The sequence below is a fragment of the Thalassophryne amazonica genome, chromosome 4, assembly GCF_902500255.1.
Source record: "Thalassophryne amazonica chromosome 4, fThaAma1.1, whole genome shotgun sequence".
NCBI classification, from domain to species: Eukaryota; Metazoa; Chordata; class Actinopteri; order Batrachoidiformes; family Batrachoididae; genus Thalassophryne; species Thalassophryne amazonica.
Window position 1 is genome coordinate 5777711 of NC_047106.1, and position 23796 is coordinate 5801506.

The following is a 23796-nucleotide window of genomic DNA, read 5'->3' on the forward strand; positions in this document are numbered from 1 at the left end:
ACTTTATATATGCTTCCCTTAGGCAGTATTATTAGACGGTATTGCTTAAATTTTCATTGTTACGCAGATGATACCCAGCTTTATCTATCCATGAAGCCAGACGACACACACCAATTAGCTAAACTGCAGGATTGTCTTACAGACATAAAGACATGGATGACCTCTAATTTCCTGCTTTTAAACTCAGATAAAACTGAAGTTATTGTACTTGGCCCCACAAATCTTAGAAACATGGTGTCTAACCAGATCCTTACTCTGGATGGCATTACCCTGACCTCTAGTAATACTGTGAGAAATCTTGGAGTCATTTTTGATCAGGATATGTCATTCAAAGCGCATATTAAACAAATATGTAGGACTGCTTTTTTGCATTTACGCAATATCTCTAAAATCAGAAAGGTCTTGTCTCAGAGTGATGCTGAAAAACTAATTCATGCATTTATTTCCTCTAGGCTGGACTATTGTAATTCATTATTATCAGGTTGTCCTAAAAGTTCCCTAAAAAGCCTTCAGTTAATTCAAAATGCTGCAGCTAGAGTGCTGACGGGGACTAGAAGGAGAGAGCATATCTCACCCATATTGGCCTCTCTTCATTGGCTTCCTGTTAATTCTAGAATAGAATTTAAAATTCTTCTTCTTACTTATAAGGTTTTGAATAATCAGGTCCCATCTTATCTTAGGGACCTCGTAGTACCATATCACCCCAATAGAGCGCTTCGCTCTCAGACTGCAGGCTTACTTGTAGTTCCTAGGGTTTGTAAGAGTAGAATGGGAGGCAGAGCCTTCAGCTTTCAGGCTCCTCTCCTGTGGAACCAGCTCCCAATTCAGATCAGGGAGACAGACACCCTCTCTACTTTTAAGATTAGGCTTAAAACTTTCCTTTTTGCTAAAGCTTATAGTTAGGGCTGGATCAGGTGACCCTGAACCATCCCTTAGTTATGCTGCTATAGACGTAGACTGCTGGGGGGTTCCCATGATGCACTGTTTCTTTCTCTTTTTGCTCTGTATGCACCACTCTGCATTTAATCATTAGTGATCGATCTCTGCTCCCCTCCACAGCATGTCTTTTTCCTGGTTCTCTCCCTCAGCCCCAACCAGTCCCAGCAGAAGACTGCCCCTCCCTGAGCCTGGTTCTGCTGGAGGTTTCTTCCTGTTAAAAGGGAGTTTTTCCTTCCCACTGTAGCCAAGTGCTTGCTCACAGGGGGTCGTTTTGACCGTTGGGGTTTTACATCATTATTGTATGGCCTTGCCTTACAATATAAAGCGCCTTGGGGCAACTGTTTGTTGTGATTTGGCGCTATATAAAAAAAAATTGATTGATTGATTGATTGATTGTTGCTGTGACGATATGGTGCTCCGATAGTACACTGTTACTACTTCTGTACACCTCCGCCAACCTCAGAGCCTGGACTGGCCTGGATGGCTTGTACAACCCCTGGCAAAAATTATGGAATCACCGGCCTCGGAGGATGTTCATTCAGTTGTTTAATTTTGTAGAAAAAAAAGCAGATCACAGACATGACACAAAACTAAAGTCATTTCAAATGGCAACTTTCTGGCTTTAAGAAACACTATAACAAATCAGGAAAAAAAATTGTGGCAGTCAGTAACGGTTACTTTTTTAGACCAAGCAGAGGGAAAAAAATACGGACTCACTCAATTCTGAGGAAAAAATTATGGAATCATGGAAAACAAAAGAACGCTCCACCACATCACTAGTATTTTGTTGCACCACCTCTGGCTTTTATAACAGCTTGTAGTCTCTGAGGCATGGACTTAATGAGTGACAAACAGTACTATCCATCAATCTGGCTCCAACTTTCTCTGATTGCTGTTGCCAGATCAGCTTTGCAGGTTGGAGCCTTGTCATGGACCATTTTCTTCAACTTCCACCAAAGATTTTCAATTGGATTAAGATCCGGACTATTTGCAGGCCATGACATTGACCCTATGTGTCTTTTTGCAAGGAATGTTTTCACAGTTTTTGCTCTATGGCAAGATGCATTATCATCTTGAAAAATGATTTCATCATCTCCAAACATCCTTTCAATTGATGGGATAAGAAAAGTGTCCAAAATATCAACGTAAACTTGTGCATTTATTGATGATGTAATGACAGCCATCTCCCCAGTGCCTTTACCTGACATGCAGCCCCATATCATCAATAACTGTGGAAATTTACATGTTCTCTTCAGGCAGTCGTCTTTATAAATCTCATTGGAACGGCACCAAACAAAAGTTCCAGCATCATCACCTTGCCCAATGCAGATTCGAGATTCATCACTGAATATGACTTTCATCCAGTCATCCACAGTCCACGATTGTTTTTCTTTAGCCCATTGTAACCTTGTTTTTTCCTGTTTAGGTGTTAATGATGGCTTTCGTTTAGCTTTTCTGTATGTAAATCCCATTTCCTTTAGGAGGTTTCTTACATTTCGGTCACAGGCGTTGGTTACACTTCTGTTGCTGGGACTTGGGACGGTGATCAAGATGGCGCCTGCGTTTGGCTTCGCCGTCGCTGCTGTCTGCGTACCTGTTGTGTGTGTGTTGTTGATTGTCATCCTGCTGGTCTACGATGGTCTTGCTGCTTGCTGTGTGTATGACCGTCAGGCTCTGCTCAATATCCGAGCTTCTATGGAGAACTATGGGGCTTCATTCTCGTCTTCTTTTGGTGATGAGCTCTTTCGGTGGCCTCTGTTTGTGCCGTTAGCCGGTGATGCTAGCGCCAGTCAGCGCTACAGGAGCTCCCGCGGACGCAGACGAAGGCGGGGGAGAAGAGCCGGTGTGCAGGTGAGGCTGAGGCTGTTCTGGAAACGCGGAGTTGTGGGAAAATGTAGTCGATCCCGTTTGATCAACTTGCTTTCTCCGGACGTGTGGATGTACGGCCCATCTCCCTCGCTGGATCATCACCGGCAGCCCTGCTGTCTCCGTCAGGTGTTTCCTGATTTTCCCGTGGCTGTGGTGGCCCCCCCGCTGGCGTGTGAAACCCGCAGGCAAAGTGGTTCGTCTCCGCGGGTCCTGTGTGCCTTCCCCCGGCAGTCTGCTGTGGAGAATCCAGCTGCAGCTCCTCTCAGGATGGCGCTGTTAAATGCACGCTCCGTTGCTAACAAGACTTTCATTTTGAATGATTATATTCGCTCCAAAGACCCTGGAATTTTTGTTTGTAACTGAAACCTGGCAGAGGGAAATGGAACACGCCCCCCTCATTGAACTCTGTCCCAAAAATTTCCGATTCTTCAGCTCGCCGCGTTTGTGTGGACGTGGTGGCGGACTTGCTGCAGTCTGTAGGACCAGCTTTGTGTGTCGACGTGTGAGTTCAGAATCGTTTCCATCTTTTGAATCACTGATTTTAAAAGTTGGGAGAACTAATCCTTTTTATTGTGTTTTAATATATCGTCCACCTGGTCAATGCACTTCCTTCCTCAAGGAGTTTAGTGACTTTTTATCTACAACTATGACAATTTTTTGTCTTTTTATCAGCAAAATTCGTGATATCAGGGCAAATATTAATCCCTCTCTTTCTTCTTCTGTTCCCTATCTTACCCGGCCATCAGTTCTGGATAGTTTTAAACCTATATCACTGAAAGAGCTCACTGGTCTGGTGGACAGATTGAAACCTTCCTCCTGCCCACTTGATATCATCCCTACCTCCTTTTTTAAAAAGGTCTTCCATTCTATTGGCCCGGTTGTCTTATTGATAATAAATAGATCACTGCTTTCCGGCTATGTCCCTCAGTATTTTAAACAGGCAGTTATTCACCCTCTTTTAAAAAAGCCTAATGCTGATCCTTCACTCCTTCAAAATTTTAGACCAATTTCAAAGTTGCCTTTTATTTCCAAAGTCTTAGAGAAAGTAGTGGCCAAACAGCTTAATGAGGTTTTAGCTGAACATAATATTCTTGATAAATTCCAGTCTGGGTTCCGCCACTTGCACTCTACAGAAACTGCCCTTCTCAGAGTTTCAAATGATATTTTAATGCGCAGAGATGCAGGTGAATATTCTGTGCTTGTCCTTTTGGATCTCTCTGCAGCTTTTGACACGGTGGATCATGGAGTCTTAGTTGAGAGATTAAGGACTTGGGTGGGCATTTCTGGGTCTGCTCTGGACTTGTTTTTGTCTTATCTTTCACACAGGACTTTCGCTGTTGCTGCTGGTAAATTTATGTCCTCCTCTGCCATGCTATCCTGTGGTGTGCCTCAGGGTTCTGTTCTGGGACCTATATTCTTTGCTCTATATTTGCTCCCACTTGGTCATGTCTTGAGTAGTTTTAAAGATGTCTCCTACCACTGTTATGCGGATGATATCCAGCTGTACATCTCATTCACTCCTCAAACGGTGTCTAGGGTATCTGCTCTTCAGAACTGTGTTGAGGTTATTGGTGACTGGATGGCGGCCAACTATTTGTCCTTAAATATTGCAAAGACTGAGGTCCTTGTTTGTGCCCCTGACGAGTTTGTTCCCACTGTGGTTGGGAATCTTGGTTCTCTGGCCCCTTTTGTTCGCTCAGCAGCGAGGAACTTGGGTGTTACGTTCGATCACTCCCTCAATTTTGACACGTATGTTACCCGCCTGGCACAGTCTTGTTTTTTCCATTTGCGCAATATTGCTCGTCTGCGCAGCATTATGTCTCGGGCGGAGATGGAGATGATCATTCATGCATTTGTGTCATCACGTCTGGATTACTGTAACTCTCTATTTTTTAGCCTTAGCAAGTCCTCTTTGGACCACTTACAAACGGTTCAGAATGCGGCAAAGAGGTCACATATAACCCCAATCTTCTTCTCCTTGCACTGGCTCCCCATCCATTTCAGACTCCAATTTAAAATTCTAGTACTGACTTTTAGAGCTCTGCATGGTCAAATGCCATTTTATATCACCGAGCTATTACATCCATATGTGACAAGTAGGTCTCTGAGGTCTTCGGACCTGGGCCTATTGGTTGTGCTTAGGATAAGACTGAAGACCAGGGGAGACTGTGCTTTCGAGGTGGTGGCACCTAAAATGTGGAATGCATTGCCTTTGGACCTACGCTCCGTGGACTCTGTTGAAACATTTAAAGTGAAGCTAAAGACCCTTTTGTATAGGCTGGCTTTTACCTAGTTTTTATGGTTTTATGTTTCTGCTGTTTTTAATTTCTCTGTTCTTATGTGAAGCACTTTGTGATTTCTATCTTGAAAGGTGCTATATAAATAAACCTTACTTACTTAGTTACTCCCATTCGTTCCTCATTTGTTTTGTTGTGCATTTTCGATTTTTGAGACATATTGCTTTAAGTTTTCTGTCTTGATGCTTTGATGTCTTCCTTGGTCTACCAGTATGTTTGCCTTTAACAACCTTCCCATGTTGTTTGTATTTGGTCCAGAGTTTACACACAGCTGACTGTGAACAACCAACATCTTTTGCAACATTGCATGATGATTTACCCTCTTTTAAGAGTTTGATAATCCTCTCCTTTGTTTCAATTGACATCTCTCGTGTTGGAGCCATGATTCATGTCAGTCCACTTGGTGCAACAGCTCTCCAAGGTGTGATCACTCCTTTTTAGATGCAGACTAACAAGCAGATCTGATTTGATGCAGGTGTTAGTTTTTTTTTTTTTACAGGGTGATTCCATAATTTATTCCTCAGAATTGAGTGAGTCCATATTTTTTTCCCTCTGCTTGGTCTAAAAAAGTAACCATTACTGACTGCCACGATTATTTTTCCTGATTTCTTATAGTGTTTCTTAAAGTGAGAAAGTTGCTATTTGAAATGACTTTAGTTTTGTGTCATGTCTGTGATCTGCTTTTTTTCGACATAATTAAACAACTGAATGAACATCCTCCGAGGCCGGTGATTCCATAATTTTTGCCAGGGGTTGTACATGAAGAAATGTGAAGAAAAGTGTAGAACCTGTCTCAACGACACACCGGGAGCCAGTGACGCAATCGCAAAGTTACGTTAAGTTTATGGGCTACACCATGTAACTTCTATAATGTTGAGTCAAGGATCAATCCCACCAGGCTGCGATGCTGCTCCACGGAGTGTGCCATCTATGCACCCATCCTCCCATGGTGAAGGTTTAACTTCGTCCCACAGTAAGTCAGTGGACCATCACCATCACGCTGGTGCTTCACAGTGATTTCTGAGAATCTGCTGTGTTGTTCACTTCGGGTCATAGTGTGAATGGACCCTAAGTATCAGCTGTTGATGAATCCCACATGGTCTAAATCACCACGCTCATGAACGTTCATGGTCATTTATATTCAGAAACATGTTCAATTGTGAGGGCTTGTGTTCCTTGTCTAGCGGAGCAGATAACCGTAACAATCGTTCATTTTCATTTTGGTAAAACGTGATGCAAATTATTGGAAGAGTTAATCAGGTTTTAAATAGGAATGGTTTGCAGCATGTGTCATGCTTAGTTATCATGTTATCATGTCACATCTCATCAAATCTAATGAATGTTGACCTTGTTTGACCTTTACTTTGGAGACCAAACATGCATCACAGTCAAAACTATTCCATTTATTAATCCTATTAGCTCACCCAATAATTTGCATCACTTTTTGTCAAAATTGGAACAACTTTAACTTTAACCTGTGCTTCGTGAAAACAGAATCAGGTGCAGAAACCGAATCTATCAGTTTGTGTTGCTGGTTCCACTGGTGTCCAGTCAGGCTGACGTCACACCATGTGAGATATAGCACGTTGGTCTCATTTGTTCTTTCGCCTCTTTAAATTTGTTCTTGTCTTCTCCCTGGCAGAGTTTCAGCTGCGCTCGCTCGGCTCCCCGAGCAGCCAGCTTATCTTCGGCAGATAGATCCTTAGAAAAACATGAGAGACAAAGGTTAAATTCAGCTTATTGTGTTTCTCACGACTTCCACCGCTGCCATCGAGCACGGAGCTCTGACCTCCTACCCTCACTCAGCTGGGAAGCAGCAGTCTAAAAGAGAGCCAAGCCTGTCAGAATCCTAATCGTTGTGGAGAGGCCCTTGGCTCTGTATGCACAGCAGACGCCAGCCCCAATTAGACAGGTGTGCACTGTCTGCCAGAGCGTGAGAGGAGCGCGCACAGGCACCGCGCTTTGCACAAACACCCATTCTGCACTGCTGCCGCTGGATCGATGCAGCTCCGGGCCTCTGAGGGCTGGATGAGGCAACCCAATCTCACGGCATTTCATGATGGCGTCACGAAATGTAAATTAATCTACAGTTCGTGATAATGTCACGAAAGGCATCACATTTTCGTGACAGGGACACAAAATGCGGGGTGACGTGAGGGGTGTGTGGGGGTGAGGGTTAGGAGAAGGTGTAGTAGAAATGGTAAAATATAAAAAAAAACACATCACAAAAATGTGACTCATTTCACAACGGGAGCACGAAAAAAGCATGAGACTGGACTGGATGAAGACAATCTGCAGCAGGCGAAGCATCGCAGCTGAAAAGGACAGATGAGCTGTTGACAAATGAGGAAAGGAGAGGTCGTCAGGGGAAAGGAGATGACATTGATGCTGATTAAAAAGGCAACTTGTCAAAGGCAAGTACTGAGTTGTTTGCTTGAGTTGGATTCTGACAGCGAGTGGGCGATCTGACGGTGCGCTCCATCATCAAAGAGAGTGTAAATACTGAGGAAGCTGAGACAGCATCTGTCGAGTTCACTCTCTGATGACATCATGAAGGATACGTCTTCATGACATCAGCTCAAAGTGAGGAGGGGTACCGTTTAAACCTCAGTTTGATGCCCCTTCAGTGAAGCTGTGAAAGAACAGGAAGTGAAAAGAACAGAAGTGTTAGCTTCATCGCGCCACCGGTGTCCGACCCGCCACAGAAGTGTTCCCGATCCCACAACATTCATTTGAACTGTTCCAGAAATGGATGTGTGTAAACCAAAATAATTTAATACAACTAAAAAAAAACTATTGATGACCTAAAAAAATTAAGTTTATCTACTCAAAAATTGAATTATTAGAACTTAAAATATTTGAAGTTAATAGCAGTGCTGGAGTACTCGAGACCAATGTCATCTTAGAATCTTGACTCTCAAACTAGAATAAGAAAACATTATTTAAAAAATGAATAAATGAAATCACATTGTGATGACTGGTGCTCTATGTGGTAGGAGACCCCATAGTGCAGCACTCGCTTGAATCTGTTGGGACCACTGAGTGCCAAGAATGAGTGAACAATCCTTTGTTTGGTTTAATCAAACACAAATCTTTCAGATTTCAAACGATAGTCATGCCAACCCCTCGGTGGTGAGGAAGGTTGTCTCTTGGTTGATTCCTGGATGGGATGGTGGAATTCTACATCCAGCTGTCAGTCTACAGATGCCTGTGTATTTGTTTAATGTAAGAATGCCATTGCACACAACAAACACACAGTCCTTGACAAATCCTTAGTCTGGTCCGATCACTGGGAAATCCCAGACAATCGGGGTCTGAGGACCTGTTGCAGCCTTCATCCGCCTTCAGAGCCAATGGGTCACAAGCCATCACCTCCTCCTGATCTGCTGCTGAGGCCTTCTTGTTTCACCAGAGCCCCATTAGCTTTCTCGTGTTCAGGGTTCCTGTTGGCCCTTCATAGTTGGCCCTACTTGATCCATTTCCCAGGTGTGATGATGTGGATGAGAGGTTGGATTTTGTAAAAAAGAACAATCCAAAATATATGTAAGTTCAGGACTGTTTTATTTATATATATATATATATTATATATATATATATATATATATATATATATATATATATATATATATATATATATATATATATATATATATATAGTTTTTTAGGTTTTGCCTCCTCCAAAGACTTGGTCTTGACTTGGTGTTGACCACCATCCCAAAGCCTTGGACTTCACTCACAAAATTCGAAGGTGTTGGCCTTGGCTCTGACGCTGTTAGATAAAATGTACTCTACAAACATGGTATCATTTATTACATCTGCTCTTTTAAATTCTGCAAACTGTTTCTCTCAGATATTCCCAGATAGATAACACAGCTGCAGGAGCCAGGTCAGCCTGTTTACAGTTTGACATTTAGCAAGCTTCAGCAAAACCACTCACTCTGTACCTAAGATCGGAATCATTCAGTTGATTGCAAACGTATCTGCACACGACTAATAGCACATGTTGTAACCGTGGACTCATGTAGCCCCCACCCTTATCTTTGTTTTTTTACACACAATAAAAGGGCCTCGCAGAGAATGACACAGTTGGAGGACTGCACATAGCAAGCTCTGCTGTGTCTCCCCTTTGCAAAGCTCACTAAAGACATCGCAACTCTCTGTCTGAGTTCTTTCTTGTATGTCTAGGCAAGGTCAAACCTGACAGACGCAGTATAGGTGGTCTTGTCCCCGTCCCTCATTAGTGTCCGATATATATTTTAATTGCAGGTAAATTAAATCAGTTCATTAAAAAAAAAAATCACTCTTCAAGTATGAGTTAAGGTTTGAGTCATTAGAGCTCAAGTCCAAGTCAAGTCACAAGTCCTGAAAATCTGGCAGGCATCGAGAACTACAAGTCTACAATATATAGAGTATGAGATGGTAGTACTTGACATTCCTCCTCAAAAGGTCTTAGTTCTGCTCTGTGTGAGGGGGTGGAGCCAGAGAGAGTTTCAGCATATTCAAAATACAAATGTTCACAGGCGACAGGATGTGATGGTGACACACGAAGCAGGTGCAGATCAAAGCCAATCCCATCCCATTTACATATGCTTTCACTGAGTCAGGAGACGCTCCGCCACGACCAATCAGAGCAGGCGTGATGTAACGCCGCATTCAGGAAACCAGCAGCCAACACTTCACAGAACCTGTGTTCACCTCAGGAAGGCTGCTATGCAAAGAAAAGGGGAATGATGGAGAAAAGGAAAATGAGAGGGCTCCGCCCCCTCAGCTCCTCTCAGGAGGTGTCAGGAGCGGCGTGTTAAGAAGCCTACGCCCCCATTTCCTGTGAGAGGCAGAGCCGCTGGGTTTTGATAACACTCATTTCCAATTGAACGTTTAAAAGAGGAAAAGACGCTGAGAGGATCTAAACGAGAGCGGAGCCTCGGAGCCCTGAATAGCTCTTGATGAGAGCAACAGATGACTCCGGATCAGTTAATCAGGCCTCATCGGAACGCAGGTGTTGAACATGTCACCTTAGAATCTGCGTTACATAATCGCTGCATTCCCAGAGTCTTTTAATTAAACATGTTTTTTTCCTGCTCTGTCTTTCCCCTTTGAGGAGCGTGAAGACGAAGCACTGATTCCATCAGATCGGTGATATCAGGAACAAATTGCTTCTGTACCGAGGATGAAGTGGGCGGGGACATGGGGTGTATTTTTAAATCCACATATGTTTGAAACAGGTCAAAGATCGCCAGCAGACCACCTTGTTACAAGTAAAACACTGTTCCACACCGTCCATCAGGTTTAAACTCACTCACTCACTCATCTTCAACCGCTTAGTCCAATTAAGGGTCGTGGGGGGCTGGAGCCTATCCCAGCAGTCATAGAGCATGAGGCGGGGTACACCCAGGACAGGACGCCAGTCTGCCACAGGGCCAGGTTTAAACTGTTCTCTCAATTTGACTGAAGTCTGACTTTGTATTCAAAACTTAGAGTGCAAACCTTAGACAATGTAAACCTTACAGGGGTCAAAACCTAGGCAATGTACACCTTAGAGAGTGCAAACCTTAAACAATGTACACCTTAGAGAGTGCAACCCTTAAACAATGTACACCTTAGAGAGTGCAAACCTTAAACAATGTACACCTTAGAGAGTGCAAATCTTAAACAATGTGCACCTTAGAGAGTGCAAACCTTAAACAATGCAAACCTTAGGGCCCTGTCCCACTGGGGAGAGGATCAATTACGCATAAACTGAGTACACAAATTACGGGCGTTCGTTGTCGTTTGCAACAAAAATGGCCAAAAATGACAAATGTCCCAGTATGAATTACGGATATATTAATAATGTATAGTGAATATATGATGAACAATCACGGTTATATAACGCATGTAGTGAGGAAACTGATCCGACACATTGAGATTATCACGGCAGTATTACAGGTGTATTATGAATGCATCGCGCACGTGTTGCGCGTGCACGGCATCTGCATTGCGGCCATAAAATAAGCTCACTTGGGCCGTCAGCATCACTATTCACACCAACAATACAGCCTGGAGCATTTGCTGGACTTGGACAAGTTGATCACAGAGTGTTGTCATGCAAGGATTAACTGTTCATGAGTTTGGGGGGGGGGCGGTGTTTTTTTTTTGTTTTTGTTTTTTAGAGTGTCACAGAAAACAGACTTCTGCATGAGTTGTGGCTAAACAGCAACTCTTCCTTTTGTTGGTGTTAAATAAAAGTCCTGGATTGCAGCAGCTACGTCTTTGTGGATCTACACAGCCGGACCAGCACTGACTGGCAGGTATGTTGCTTTCTGCCACACTTTGGGTTTACGTGACGTGTTTGTTATGCATTCACAGATTGTCCACAAATCAGCTGCAACGCAGATGTAATAAAAATGCTTTATTCGTGGCCAATTTGTATGCATTCGCTACAACATATTTTAGTTTGTGATGTGGACATGATGGGCACGATATATATCTGTTTTTACACACTGTCCCGGTCCGCTGCCAAGCCGCAAATCCCCGTCAGTTGCGGATATCACCGGTTAACGGCAGATATACAGCGCATAGAGTGAGTATGTATTGTGTATTGTGTATGAATTGAGTATATTTGGAGTATGTAAGGTGGATGTCATCCGCATTCAGATTTTTGAACAGCTCAAAAATCCTGGCTGCGGACATGCGTGCCTCTGTGGATGATCACGGGCGTGTACGGATGACAGCCAACTCATACAGGCATGTTACACGGATATTGCGGATGTTTGGTGAATATGGGCCAATTTTGTGCGCAATCCATATGCAAATCCTCCTAAACGCCAGTGGGACATGGCCCTTAGAGAGTGCAAATCTTAAACAAAGTAAACCTTAGAGAGTGCAAACCTTAAACAAAGTAAACCTTAGGGCCCTGTCCCACTGGCGTTTAGAAGGTCTTGCGGATGGAATGCGCACAAAAGTGGCCCACATCTGCCAAACAACCGCAATAACCATGTAACATTCCTGTATGAGTCGGCCGCCATCCGAACACGTCCGGTGATCATCTGCAGAGGCACGCATGTCCGCAGCCAGGATTTTTGAACTGCTCAAAAATCCTGCTGCGGATGAGATCCGCATCACTGCCTGAACATATACTGAAGACATATGCAGGACATACACAACCAACGCGCCGCATATCCCCTGTCATCCGCTGATATCCGCAACCGACAGGTTGGCGGTGGACCGGGACAGCATGCAAAACAGATATGACGCGTGCCCAGCACGGCCACATCACGGTCGCAAATGGTATGTCGCGCATGCAGACAGAGTGGGCACGGATGAAGCGAGTGCATCACGGCTGCTGTGCCCCTCATGGGGGCGCCTCCGTGGTCGCCTTCGCTTCTGTTCCCTGTTATATCCGCTTTTCTTCCGCATGTATTCACTGATCCACCCCAGGACATTTGTCATTTTCGCCCACCTTTGTTGCGGGCGCTCAGCTTTTGTCTCCTCATTTCATGCGCAAATCCTCCTAAACGCCAGTGGGACAGGGCCCTTAGAGAGTGCAAACCTTAAACAATGTAAACCTTAGAGAGTGCAAATCTTAAACAATGTAAACCTTAGAGAGTGCAAGCCTTAAACAAAGTAAACCTTAGAGAATGCAAACCTTAAACAATGCAAACCTTAGAGAATGCAAACCTTAAACAATGCAAACCTTAGAGAATGCAAACCTTAAACAATGCAAACCTTAGAGAGTGCAAATCTTAAACAATGTAAACCTTAGAGAGTGCAAACCTTAAACAATGTAAATCTTAGAGTTCAAACCTTAAACAAAGTAAACCTTAGGGCCCTGTCCCACTGGCGTTTAGGAGGATTTGCGAATGGAATGCGCACAAAAGTGGCCCACATCTGCCAAACAACCGCAATAACCGTGCAACATTCCTGTATGAGTCGGCCGCCATCCGAACACGTCCGGTGATCATCTGCAGAGGCACGCATGTCCGCAGCCAGGATTTTTGAACGGCTCAAAAATCCTGCTGCGGATGAGATCCGCATCACTGCCTGAACATATACTGAAGACATATGCAGGACATACACAACCAACACGCTGCATATCCCCTGTTATCCGCTGATATCCGCAACTGACGGGTTGGCGCGGCTTGACGGTGGACCGGGACAGCGTGCAAAACAGATATGATGCGTGCCCAGCACGGCCACATCACGGTCGCAAATGGTATGTCGCGCATGCAGTCAGAGTGGGCACGGATGAAGCGAGTGCATCACGGCTGCTGTGCCCCTCATGGGGGCGCCTCCGCGGTCGCCTTCGCTTCTGTTCCCTGTTATATCCGCTTTTCTTCCTCATGTATTTGCTGATCCACCCCGGGACATTTGTCATTTCCGCCCATCTTTGTTGCGGACGCTTAGCTTTTGTCTCCTCATTTCATGCGCAAATCCTCCTAAACGCCAGTGGGACAGGGCCTTAGAGAGTGCAAACCTTAAACAATGTAAACCTTAGAGAGTGCAAACCTTAAACAATGTAAACCTTAGAGAGTGCAAGCCTTAAACAAAGTAAACCTTAGAGAATGCAAACCTTAAACAATGCAAACCTTAGAGAGTGCAAACCTTAAACAATGTAAATCTTAGAGAGTTCAAACCTTAAACAATGTAAACCTTAGAGAGTGCAAATCTTAAACAATGTAAACCTTAGAGAGTGCAAGCCTTAAACAATGTAAACCTTAGAGAGTGCAAACCTTAAACAATGCAAACCTTAGAGAGTGCAAACCTTAAACAATGCAAACTACATTGTGCAGCTGCTGAAATTAAATTCAATAAAAATTACATGCCACCCATGGGACTCGAACCCGCCCTTTCCAAAGTTCTGGTTGCTCATCAGAAACCTTACCACTGAGGCACAATCGCTGTCCTGTGAAAGCTACTGGAACCTGCCTGATATGAGGAAGGAGATGATGTATTTAAAATGCAATAAATCCAAACACCATATAAAAACACTGCATTTATCAAGTGGGCAACACAAATATGACCCATCTGTTCCTCTGTGGATGATGCGTGGTCACAAACATACAGTCATGAAGGGGCCGTTAAATAAAAAAAATTAAAAAAACACCACGGGATTAAAACCTACACACTCTGATTACCAGATGGAAACTTTACCAAGTGCACTACAATCACTATCTTGTAACAAGAGTGTGAAATGTGTAAAATTACCAAGCAGATAAATGTATTTTCTAAAAAAAATTTAAAAAACGTGATAACTGACCAAACATTGTTTGGTACGGCGTATTTCTGCTGATATGTAACTGAAAGTTGCATATTTGTCACACTGTTAGGTTGTCCTGGTCGTGCGGTGTGCCACTTACAGCCCTCACAGCCCGACACGTGTCCTGTCAGACGTGACATTCAGATCACCTGCTGCGTGTCCAAATGGACTGACCGCCCATTTCTCCTCCCATCACAAAAATGATATATGTTTTTATGTATTTCCACACAAGCACACATACGCCCGCATCCGTCAAAACATGGGACATGTGCTGCACCTGTGATGTCCAGAACCAGAGATGTCTCAACAGCTGTGGGGCAGCCAGCCATGCCCCCTGTCCTGTCAGCACACAGACCAAGCTGTCACTCTGTGATCAGATCAGAGATGCCTCGTCTGAACCACATACACAGATGTGTTGGGGGGGGGGAGCAGGGAGGAGCTCGTGAAACACATGCACACATGTGCTGTGGGAGGAGCCGACACTCTGGCACACCACATGTGCACTCAGCAACTTCAGAGTCGTGGGACACTTAGACAAATTTCACATCCAGCTCTACAGTTATTGTCTGCTGACTGTTGTCATGCCATGCGAGTGGTGTTAGATGTTCGTGCGTGTCAGCTGGAATTTGGCCAACACCTGCCACGAGAGGGTTCAATGGACTCACACAGTGCACACTCTGTCTTTCAGCCACTGGTGTGTGCAAATAGTTGTAGCAACAGGTGGATGAGGTGTTAGAGGCAGCTACAAAATTCCACGTTTTGCAGATGAGTCCTGGTTCATGCGCACTTTCTGCGCAAATCAACCAAATTTGCGCTATGTGTGAAGGGGCCCTTAGAAAATGCAAACCTTAGAGATGGTGAACCTTAAACAATGTAAACCTTAGAGAGGGCAAACCTTAGAACATGTAAACCTTAGAGAGGGTAAACCTTAGAACATGTAAACCTTGCAGAGGGTAAACCTTAGAACATGTAAACCTTGCAGAGGGTAAACCTTATAACATGTAAACCTTGGAGAGTACAAACCTCCACAAAATCTTGAAACACAGACTGAAAACATTGTTATGTGGGTAAACAGATTTCTTGTGCAACAACAGATTAGCATAACACCTCCCTGTCAATGCAGACTATCTGGATCTTTAGCCACCATAAAAATGTCACTTGTTGATCATGTCCTTTCACTGTCAGTTTTTTAAATCAAAGACAGTGTATTACTTTTGTTTAACTGAGTTTAATTGTTGAAAAACAATCAAACTTCACTCTGTAAAAACTTTTTAAATGATCCAGAACTCAAAACAATCCAAACAACACTATACCTTAAGGAGTTTTTCCCCTTGATGAGATTGATCCAGGTTTCATCGTGCCAACAGCCAAGCTGACATTGCTGATGTCATAATGTCTTTGGTGATGTAACAAAGCAAAAGACGGAAACATAAACAAACACAAGCCTAAACTACATGCCAGCTAAATTGTGAGGCAGTGATGAAGAAAGTGAAATATCTGAATTATCCACATAAATATTTCACTTCCAAGAAACATTTTCAAGACCTTTGAGGCAAATTAGAGTTAACAGCTAATCATGACTCGTCTTCTTCCTGATGACCTTTGAGATGACAAATGGCTAACACAATAACTAGCGAGTGTTTATCACTCAGAACAGCAGAAACTTCATCCCTGTGAAAATATCGAATTAACTGAGTGTCCATCTGCTGATGTTGTGGAAATACAGGTCATAAATCACTCCGATATATATATATATATATATATATATATATATATATATATATATATATATATATATATATATGTGTGTGTGTGTGTGTGTGTGTGTGTGTGTGTGTGTGTGTGTGTGTGTTATATAGTCATGTAAGTAGGTGAGGATAGGAGCGTAAACCGAGAGTCTCGCCCTCTGGCTCAGCTCTTTCTTCACCACAATGGTCCTTTATAGTGTCCACAGGACCTCGGACAGCGCCCCAGTCCGTCTCCTACTCTTTTACTTTGTTGCGTTAGAAGATGACATTAAACGTTGTTTTTGAAGTTGTTGTTTCCACACTGCTGTCTGGGACACACTCTCACACTCAGCTATATTTTGGCTGGTTGAGCCCCTCGCTATTCCCGAGCAGGGAAAATTTTATATAATCTGCAAACAAATAAGGCAGAAACTTAACCTTCACAACAGGGTAACCACGGTTTGTTTTGGGGTTAAATTGGAGTCCTAGTTTGACGGCGGTGATCTGGATCTGTTGGAGCTTTGATGACCTGCTGAGGTGTTGCTGTAGCTCAGTCGGCATCACAGCGGCCTTTATTTTCAAGCAGCTCAGCAAGCAGAGCGGTGACAGCAATGACAGGCGGTGGAAATTTAAGCAGAGGGCGGGACTCTGGGGGCATCGCTCGCTCCGGGTGTGACAGTGCCAACATGTTTATCTGAGCTGCAATCTGAAGGAAAAACCTGACTTCTGAACCTCAGGGACATCAGCGGAACAGGTCCTGTTTCAGGTCCGCCGTAACTCAGCGTGTCGCTTGATGCTCGTTCATCGCCGCATCCAAAGACAGAAACTGAACCGACGGGTTACAGAGCAACAGTCAGCAGCAGTTGGAAGCTGCTAATGAGAAACTGGACTGGATCAGTTCTGTTTCTGTCTGGAAAATGATTAACTGCAGACTAGAGACATGTCTTCATCCAAAAAGCCATAAAACCTTCTCAAGAAGGAGAATGAAGGAAACCTTGTCTTAGTTCTTAAACCTGACTGAGACACTTTTCTGCTCAGTGTGCGACTCCTGAAGTCTAGTCCACAAGGTCAGCCCCAGCATCAGGTTCTGAAGGCACAGTCACAATCAGGGATCCAAACTGTTTCAGGTTCTGCTTTGCCACCATTTGGCTCATTATAAGTGGAGCATCTCCAGCAGAACCGGTATAGATCTCTTGCAAGCAGTCCTGAGTGCTGTCACCCTCAGCCACCTCCAGATCTACCTGAAAATTTAACTCTTCCCTGACTGCAGGACCATCTCACCACTAAAAATCATGACAATCCTTTTTCTGTTTTGACTTATTGGTGACAAAGACAAAGAAATAGAAACCCAAAACCTCCACCACTCTACTGGATGGAAAATATCTGGATCCATCACAAAACCAGATAATGTACAGGATTAGTTCTGTGCCGATCACAGTTTGTGGTCCTAATCAGACATGGACTGTGGATGAGATAGTCTGGTCCAGATCGCATGCAAACTGCATTCCAGATCACAGATGGTTTGTAGTCCAGATCATAGACTATATATGGTCCAGATACAGTTCGTGGTCTAGATCACAGGTGGTCTGTGATCCAGAGACAGATGACAGACTGTTGTCTGTGGTATCACTGAACTGACACAGAGTTTTTATTTCCGCATCATTACCGCCTCCTGTAGCTTTAGCTAACATGGCTCCAACGTTTGTATCTCTGAACACTAAAACTAACCTTCATTAAGTAGAACCAACTGCTCTGCACGAGAACCAGCTGCCTGTCCTTAAAGCAGTCACCCAGTCCACAAACAAACAAACCCCTGAACACAGGTACCAGCTTGTTATCCTTAACTAGCTTAACTAGATACGTGGGCATATTTGTGCTTCATTTGTCCCACCCAGGTCATGCTGGTCTTGCCTATGCTCCACCCCTTGGTTGGTTGGTTGGGAATTAGGTGCCCAAGTTGGTGACATCCAAAATTAACTCAGTCCAAAACTAACTCACTTTAAAACTAACTCACTTCACCAGCATTACACTCGTCCTTCAAAACACTGGAGGCTTTGAACATCATTTTACACTCTGTGGTTAGTTTATATATTAAAAAAGAGACAGTTTAGAAGCTGAAATATCAACAAGAGAGAAGACAAAAGATGCCTTCTGTCTAAAAGTTTGATGGATGAAAAAAAGTATTTTATCACAGATTAATTTACTATGTTATTCAATCAATTCAATCAATTTTATTTATATAGCGCCAAATCACAACAAACAGTTGCCCCAAGGCGCTTTATATTGTAAGGCAAGGCCATACAATAATTACGTAAAAACCCCAACGGTCAAAACGACCCCCTGTGAGCAAGCACTTGGCGACAGTGGGAAGGAAAAACTCCCTTTTAACAGGAAGAAACCTCCAGCAGAACCAGGCTCAGGGAGGGGCAGTCTTCTGCTAGGACTGGTTGGGGCTGAGGGAGAGAACCAGGAAAAAGACATGCTGTGGAGGGGAGCAGAGATCAATCACTAATGATTAAATGCAGAGTGGTGCATACAGAGCAAAAAGAGAAAGAAACACTCAGTGCATCATGGGAACCCCCAGCAGTCTAAGTCTATAGCAGCATAACTAAGGGATGGTTCAGGGTCACCTGATCCAGCCCTAACTATAAGCTTTAGCAAAAAGGAAAGTTTTAAGCCTAATATTAAAAGTAGAGAGGGTGTCTGTCTCCCTGATCTGAATTGGGAGCTGGTTCCACAGGAGAGGAGCCTGAAAGCTGAAGGCTCTGCCTCCCATTCTACTCTTACAAACCCTAGGAACTACAAGTAAGCCTGCAGTCTGAGAGCGAAGCGCTCGATTGGGGTGATATGGTACTATGAGGTCCCTAAGATAAGATGGGACCTGATTATTCAAAACCTTATAAGTAAGAAGAAGAATTTTAAATTCTATTCTAGAATTAACAGGAAGCCAATGAAGAGAGGCCAATATGGGTGAGATATGCTCTCTCCTTCTAGTCCCCGTTAGTACTCTAGCTGCAGCATTTTGAATTAACTGAAGGCTTTTCAGGGAACTTTTAGGACAACCTGATAATAATGAATTACAATAGTCCAGCCTAGAGGAAATAAATGCATGAATTAGTTTTTCAGCATCACTCTGAGACAAGACCTTTCTAATTTTAGAGATATTGCGTAAATGCAAAAAAGCAGTCCTACATATTTGTTTAATATGCGCATTGAATGACATATCCTGATCAAAAATGACTCCAAGATTTCTCACAGTATTACTAGAGGTCAGGGTAATACCATCCAGAGTAAGGATCTGGTTAGACACCATGTTTCTAAGATTTGTGGGGCCAAGTACAATAACTTCAGTTTTATCTGAGTTTAAAAGCAGGAAATTAGAGGTCATCCATGTCTTTATGTCTGTAAGACAATCCTGCAGTTTAGCTAATTGGTGTGTATCCTCTGGCTTCATGGATAGATAAAGCTGGGTATCATCTGCGTAACAATGAAAATTTAAGCAATGCCGTCGAATAATACTGCCTAAGGGAAGCATGTATAAAGTGAATAAAATTGGTCCTAGCACAGAACCTTGTGGAACTCCATAATTAACCTTAGTCTGTGAAGAAGATTCCCCATTTACATGAACAAATTGTAATCTATTAGATAAATATGATTCAAACCACCGCAGCGCAGTGCCTTTAATACCTATGGCATGCTCTAATCTCTGTAATAAAATTTTATGGTCAACAGTATCAAAAGCAGCACTGAGGTCTAACAGAACAAGCACAGAGATGAGTCCACTGTCTGAGGCCATAAGAAGATCATTTGTAACCTTCACTAATGCTGTTTATTACGGACTGCAATTTTTAAAATTTTATATTTTTAGATTTTAATATAATATACCTTGTATTTATTTGAAACTTGAAACAAGATTTGTCTCTGAAAATGTGCCTCAGAGGGAGGCAGAATTTCAGGTTGTTTTCTGGGGGGGACGTCCTATAGACCCCCATTGTGGTTTTGGGTCGTTGGTCCTGACATGAGGGTTCAGACCATCTTTACACCGTCAGTAACTCCTCTCCAGTCTGAGCGATTTGGGCACCCTAATGTCATCACCAGCCGTGAACATTTATTCCCAACCCACCAGATGATATTCTTTCTGCATGCATCACTAAAAGCGTGAGAGAAACATCACAGCAGAATTTATCGTCCCGATGCAGATTCAGCATTTTCTTCACATTTACTGATTAATTAGTTTGTGAGCAAACAGAACAACAAATCAGGTCTGACTGAAAACACAAAGACATGCAAATGTTTATCAACCATGAGCCAGAAAACATCAGTGATACCCAGAAGGTCAACTCGTGGCCCCGCCCACATACCGCGTGAGGAACGGTCAAAGATTGACTGGAGGTACAACATTACAAAAACAATAATGAAAAGTCCGAGACTGAATTGAATAAGTAAATATCGAACAAACAAAGAGCCCATGGTGAGCGTTCCTGCCCGAGCCAATCAATGAGCTCATCAGTTTAATGAAGAACCTTTCAGTGTCTTCCTTAACATCGATTCACAAAGTGGTAATTAAAGCTGTAGTCCCTTTGGATTTTTAACCATTTCAGTTAAAAAAAAAAAAAAAACATGAGGTAGAGTCTTCGGCACCACTATAATTTTGTTCTTTAGTTTTTAAATAAGGATTCACAGGCTCATTTCAGCAATGTGATCAAAATTCACTTTGTCTGGAAGCAATTTAGGATTTTGATTCACGTGAGTTAAAATACAGCAATAAGACACCTTGACTCACTGGGAAATTCAGTTTCCCAGCATGCTGTTCAAAAGTCAAGTGGCACTGCTCAAACTGATTTCACACCAGTTAAGGATGGCATCAAGAAAAGTGACTTAATCTGTTAGTTCCTGACAGAGGTGGGACGAAGTCACTGTCAAGTCATCAATCTTTAAGTCCCAAGTCAAGTCTCAAGTCAGCTTGCAAACAGTTGGTGGTCACTATGACCTGAGACTTGACTTGGGACTTGCTGATTCAGGACTTGAGAGTGACTTGATGGTGACTTTGTCCCACCTCTGGTTCCTGATACTGTCAATAAAATGTTATGACGGTATTAAAAAAATTTTGTGACAGTATTATGGGTTATGGTTAAGGTTAGGGTTAAAAACAGTGAACTAAAATTGACGCCATCACAAAAGATTTGATGCATTTCACGACTGTATTATGAAAAAAAGAAGTGTGAGACTTGGCTGCACTGCTATACTACATAAGCTAGTGTTAGCTTCATGGAGCTGAAAAAAAGAAATACACCTTCAACTGTAATAGAAGGTTCCACAAAAAAAGACGCAAAATGAAAACAGTCAAAGCTCATGAAGATCAGTAGAACTCTGGACTCTAAAATATGGACGTATGATAGTTTTGCTGGATATCTGATAGATGAGACAGCGCACACTCACACATAAGTCATCTGCAAAATCTCATTATAGTTCACCATGAATTCCACCAAAATAAACACTTTGCCAACAATCAAATTAGCTGTAATTTCAAAATAAACCACAAAAATAAAAGTACTTTACAGTAACTGAATTTCAACATGAAAAATTTTTTGTGAAAAATCAAAAGAACTGACACCTTTAAAGTCATTAATCTATGGGTTTGTGATGGGGTATGAAGATGGGGTGTTTTTTGTAACAGGGGCACAAATTCATTTTGTGACAGGGAGCACAAAATGTGGGGTTAAAGGGGGTAGTTCATGGGAGAGTCATGGTTAACATTTGGGGAGGGTAGACACGTGAGAAAAAAACATGAAGCCAGGCTGCATAACACATAAAAATCACATAAAAATCCTGTTTGACTGAACACAGTAAACATCTTAATCCTTCAGTTAGTCAATAACAATATCAACACATCTGAATATTGTTTTCTGTAATCTACTGATTCTTTTTAATTGGTTACATCTAATACTTTTAAACAAAATCTTACATTGCCCGCCCCAGAATTCAAAGCATTATAGTTGCTTTAGTTGCTTTTTGATACCAGAAACTATTTCAAATATATTCAGGTTCAGTCCTGTTAAAAACTAATTATGAATCTGTTTAAAGATTTTGAAAATAGATAGTGGTTTAAACCAAGGAGCATTTTAAATTACTGTTATTGGTGTAAATCAAACTACATATGTCATGAGAACTTGTTACCATTAGATTTAATCCTGTTCTGCAAAGATATCTGGTTTATAAATTACCAATACACACAGGGAACATTTTCTTTTAAAAAATGAAAACTATTTATTCACGAATCATTACAATTTTTAGATAAAGATAAATTTGATGGTTTCATCAATGCATTAAAGCCGCTGATGTGCAGATAATGAATTCAGTTTTGGTTTAAAGCGGTTTGTAATATCAAGTTTAAAATACTTTAAGCCTCTTTCAAAACATGTCAGTCCATCCTCAATCTACCGCGGTTTAAAAATGGATTATCCCTAATTAAACCAAATTCAATCCGATTTAAGGCCAAGTGTTTTAAAACAGGTTCTGTCAAATGAGGCAGAAAAGGAACAAATCATCACACAGGAGAAGCTGGAACCTCAGTTCTTTTCTTGATTTTTTTTTTTTTTTAATAATTCGTCAATGAATAAAATCGTTATTTTCTGTTAATGAAATCGATTGATCGATTGATTACTAATTGCAGACGGCAGCCATGTCAGATTTTCAATCGTCACAAGATCATTAAACGTCACAAAAACACGATTGTTGATGTGAGGTCAGTGTCAGACACCTGAGATATCAGCTGTTAGCCTGTAAAGGAGTTCTCTGCCTCCTTATTTTATCTCTTTAGTTGTGTGAGATTCAGTTTTAATAATACAAATCTTTAAGTCGTTTCCAGCAGAAGGACATTTAAATGATTGATTTCCAGCTCTCCAACATCATCATGTCTTCTGTTTGGTCAGAGCTCATGAGTAACGCAGACAGGCTGCCAAAAAAACACACATTTCATCATGCTGTTCTCATTATTATTAAATGTTATTATTTATGCTGGAACAATTAAGACTGTGTGTTCACAAAAATATAAACCGGTGCCGAGCTGAAAGTTTGACTCCATGAGATAACACAGCAGATGAACAGGGTTTTTGTTTTTTGTTTGTTTGTTTGTTTTGTGGGAGTCTGAGGGTGAAGTGAAAGAAAGCAGCAGTTATTTGTCATATGTCACAAAAAAGGACGAAAAGCAGGAAAGCGAGTGAGCACATGGAGCCGCTGACAAAAGACCGAACCGCTCCCGAGCACCACAATGCACCAAAAAACCAAAAGAATCATTTCATAGTAAAGCTGCTTTTAATCAAAGAGATTTTGTGTGTGATTTAAATGTTTTTTTTCTTACCTTTAACGTTTTCCGTGTCCGCCAGCAGCGCCGCGAAAAGAAGCAGAAAATATTCCGTCCTCATCGCGTTTCCTTCGCCAACCAACGTCCTTGGAATCAACACTTTCCCTCCGCGCTCCTCCGGCTCACTTCAGCCCGGAATTCAGATCCGAATGCCAGAGACGAGCTTGAGCGGATCCTCCGACACGAACCGGGACCGGGAGTGAGGCTGGTGCCGCTGTGCGCCGAGCTGCCAGCAGCGCCGCCGTCATTCAGCACCGCGGACAGCTCCCAGCCGCAGCCAATGGAAAGCCGCGACAGCGCAACTCCGAGCAGCACGGCTGAGCTCTTCAGGAACACACGGCCCAACTGATGGCACCAAAGTCCTAA

General features: G+C 42.7%; 1 protein-coding gene and 1 long non-coding RNA gene across 2 annotated transcripts in view; both read right to left on the reverse strand.

The window, feature by feature from the left end:
* The window catches only part of LOC117509313 (seizure protein 6-like), a 458377-nt gene extending 434807 nt beyond the window's left edge, over positions 1-23570 (reverse strand). The window contains exon 1 of the mRNA XM_034168976.1: positions 23435-23570. Coding sequence (XP_034024867.1) covers positions 23435-23491 — 57 coding nt within the window. The 5' untranslated portion in view covers positions 23492-23570. The remainder of the gene's footprint in view (positions 1-23434) is intronic.
* Positions 2358-5256, reverse strand: LOC117509370. Its single transcript, XR_004560392.1, has 3 exons — positions 5214-5256; positions 4541-4543; positions 2358-2460 (listed from the first exon to the last, which is right to left on the reverse strand). It is a non-coding gene; the product is annotated as an uncharacterized LOC117509370 (long non-coding RNA).
* Positions 23571-23796: the final 226 nt, after the last annotated feature.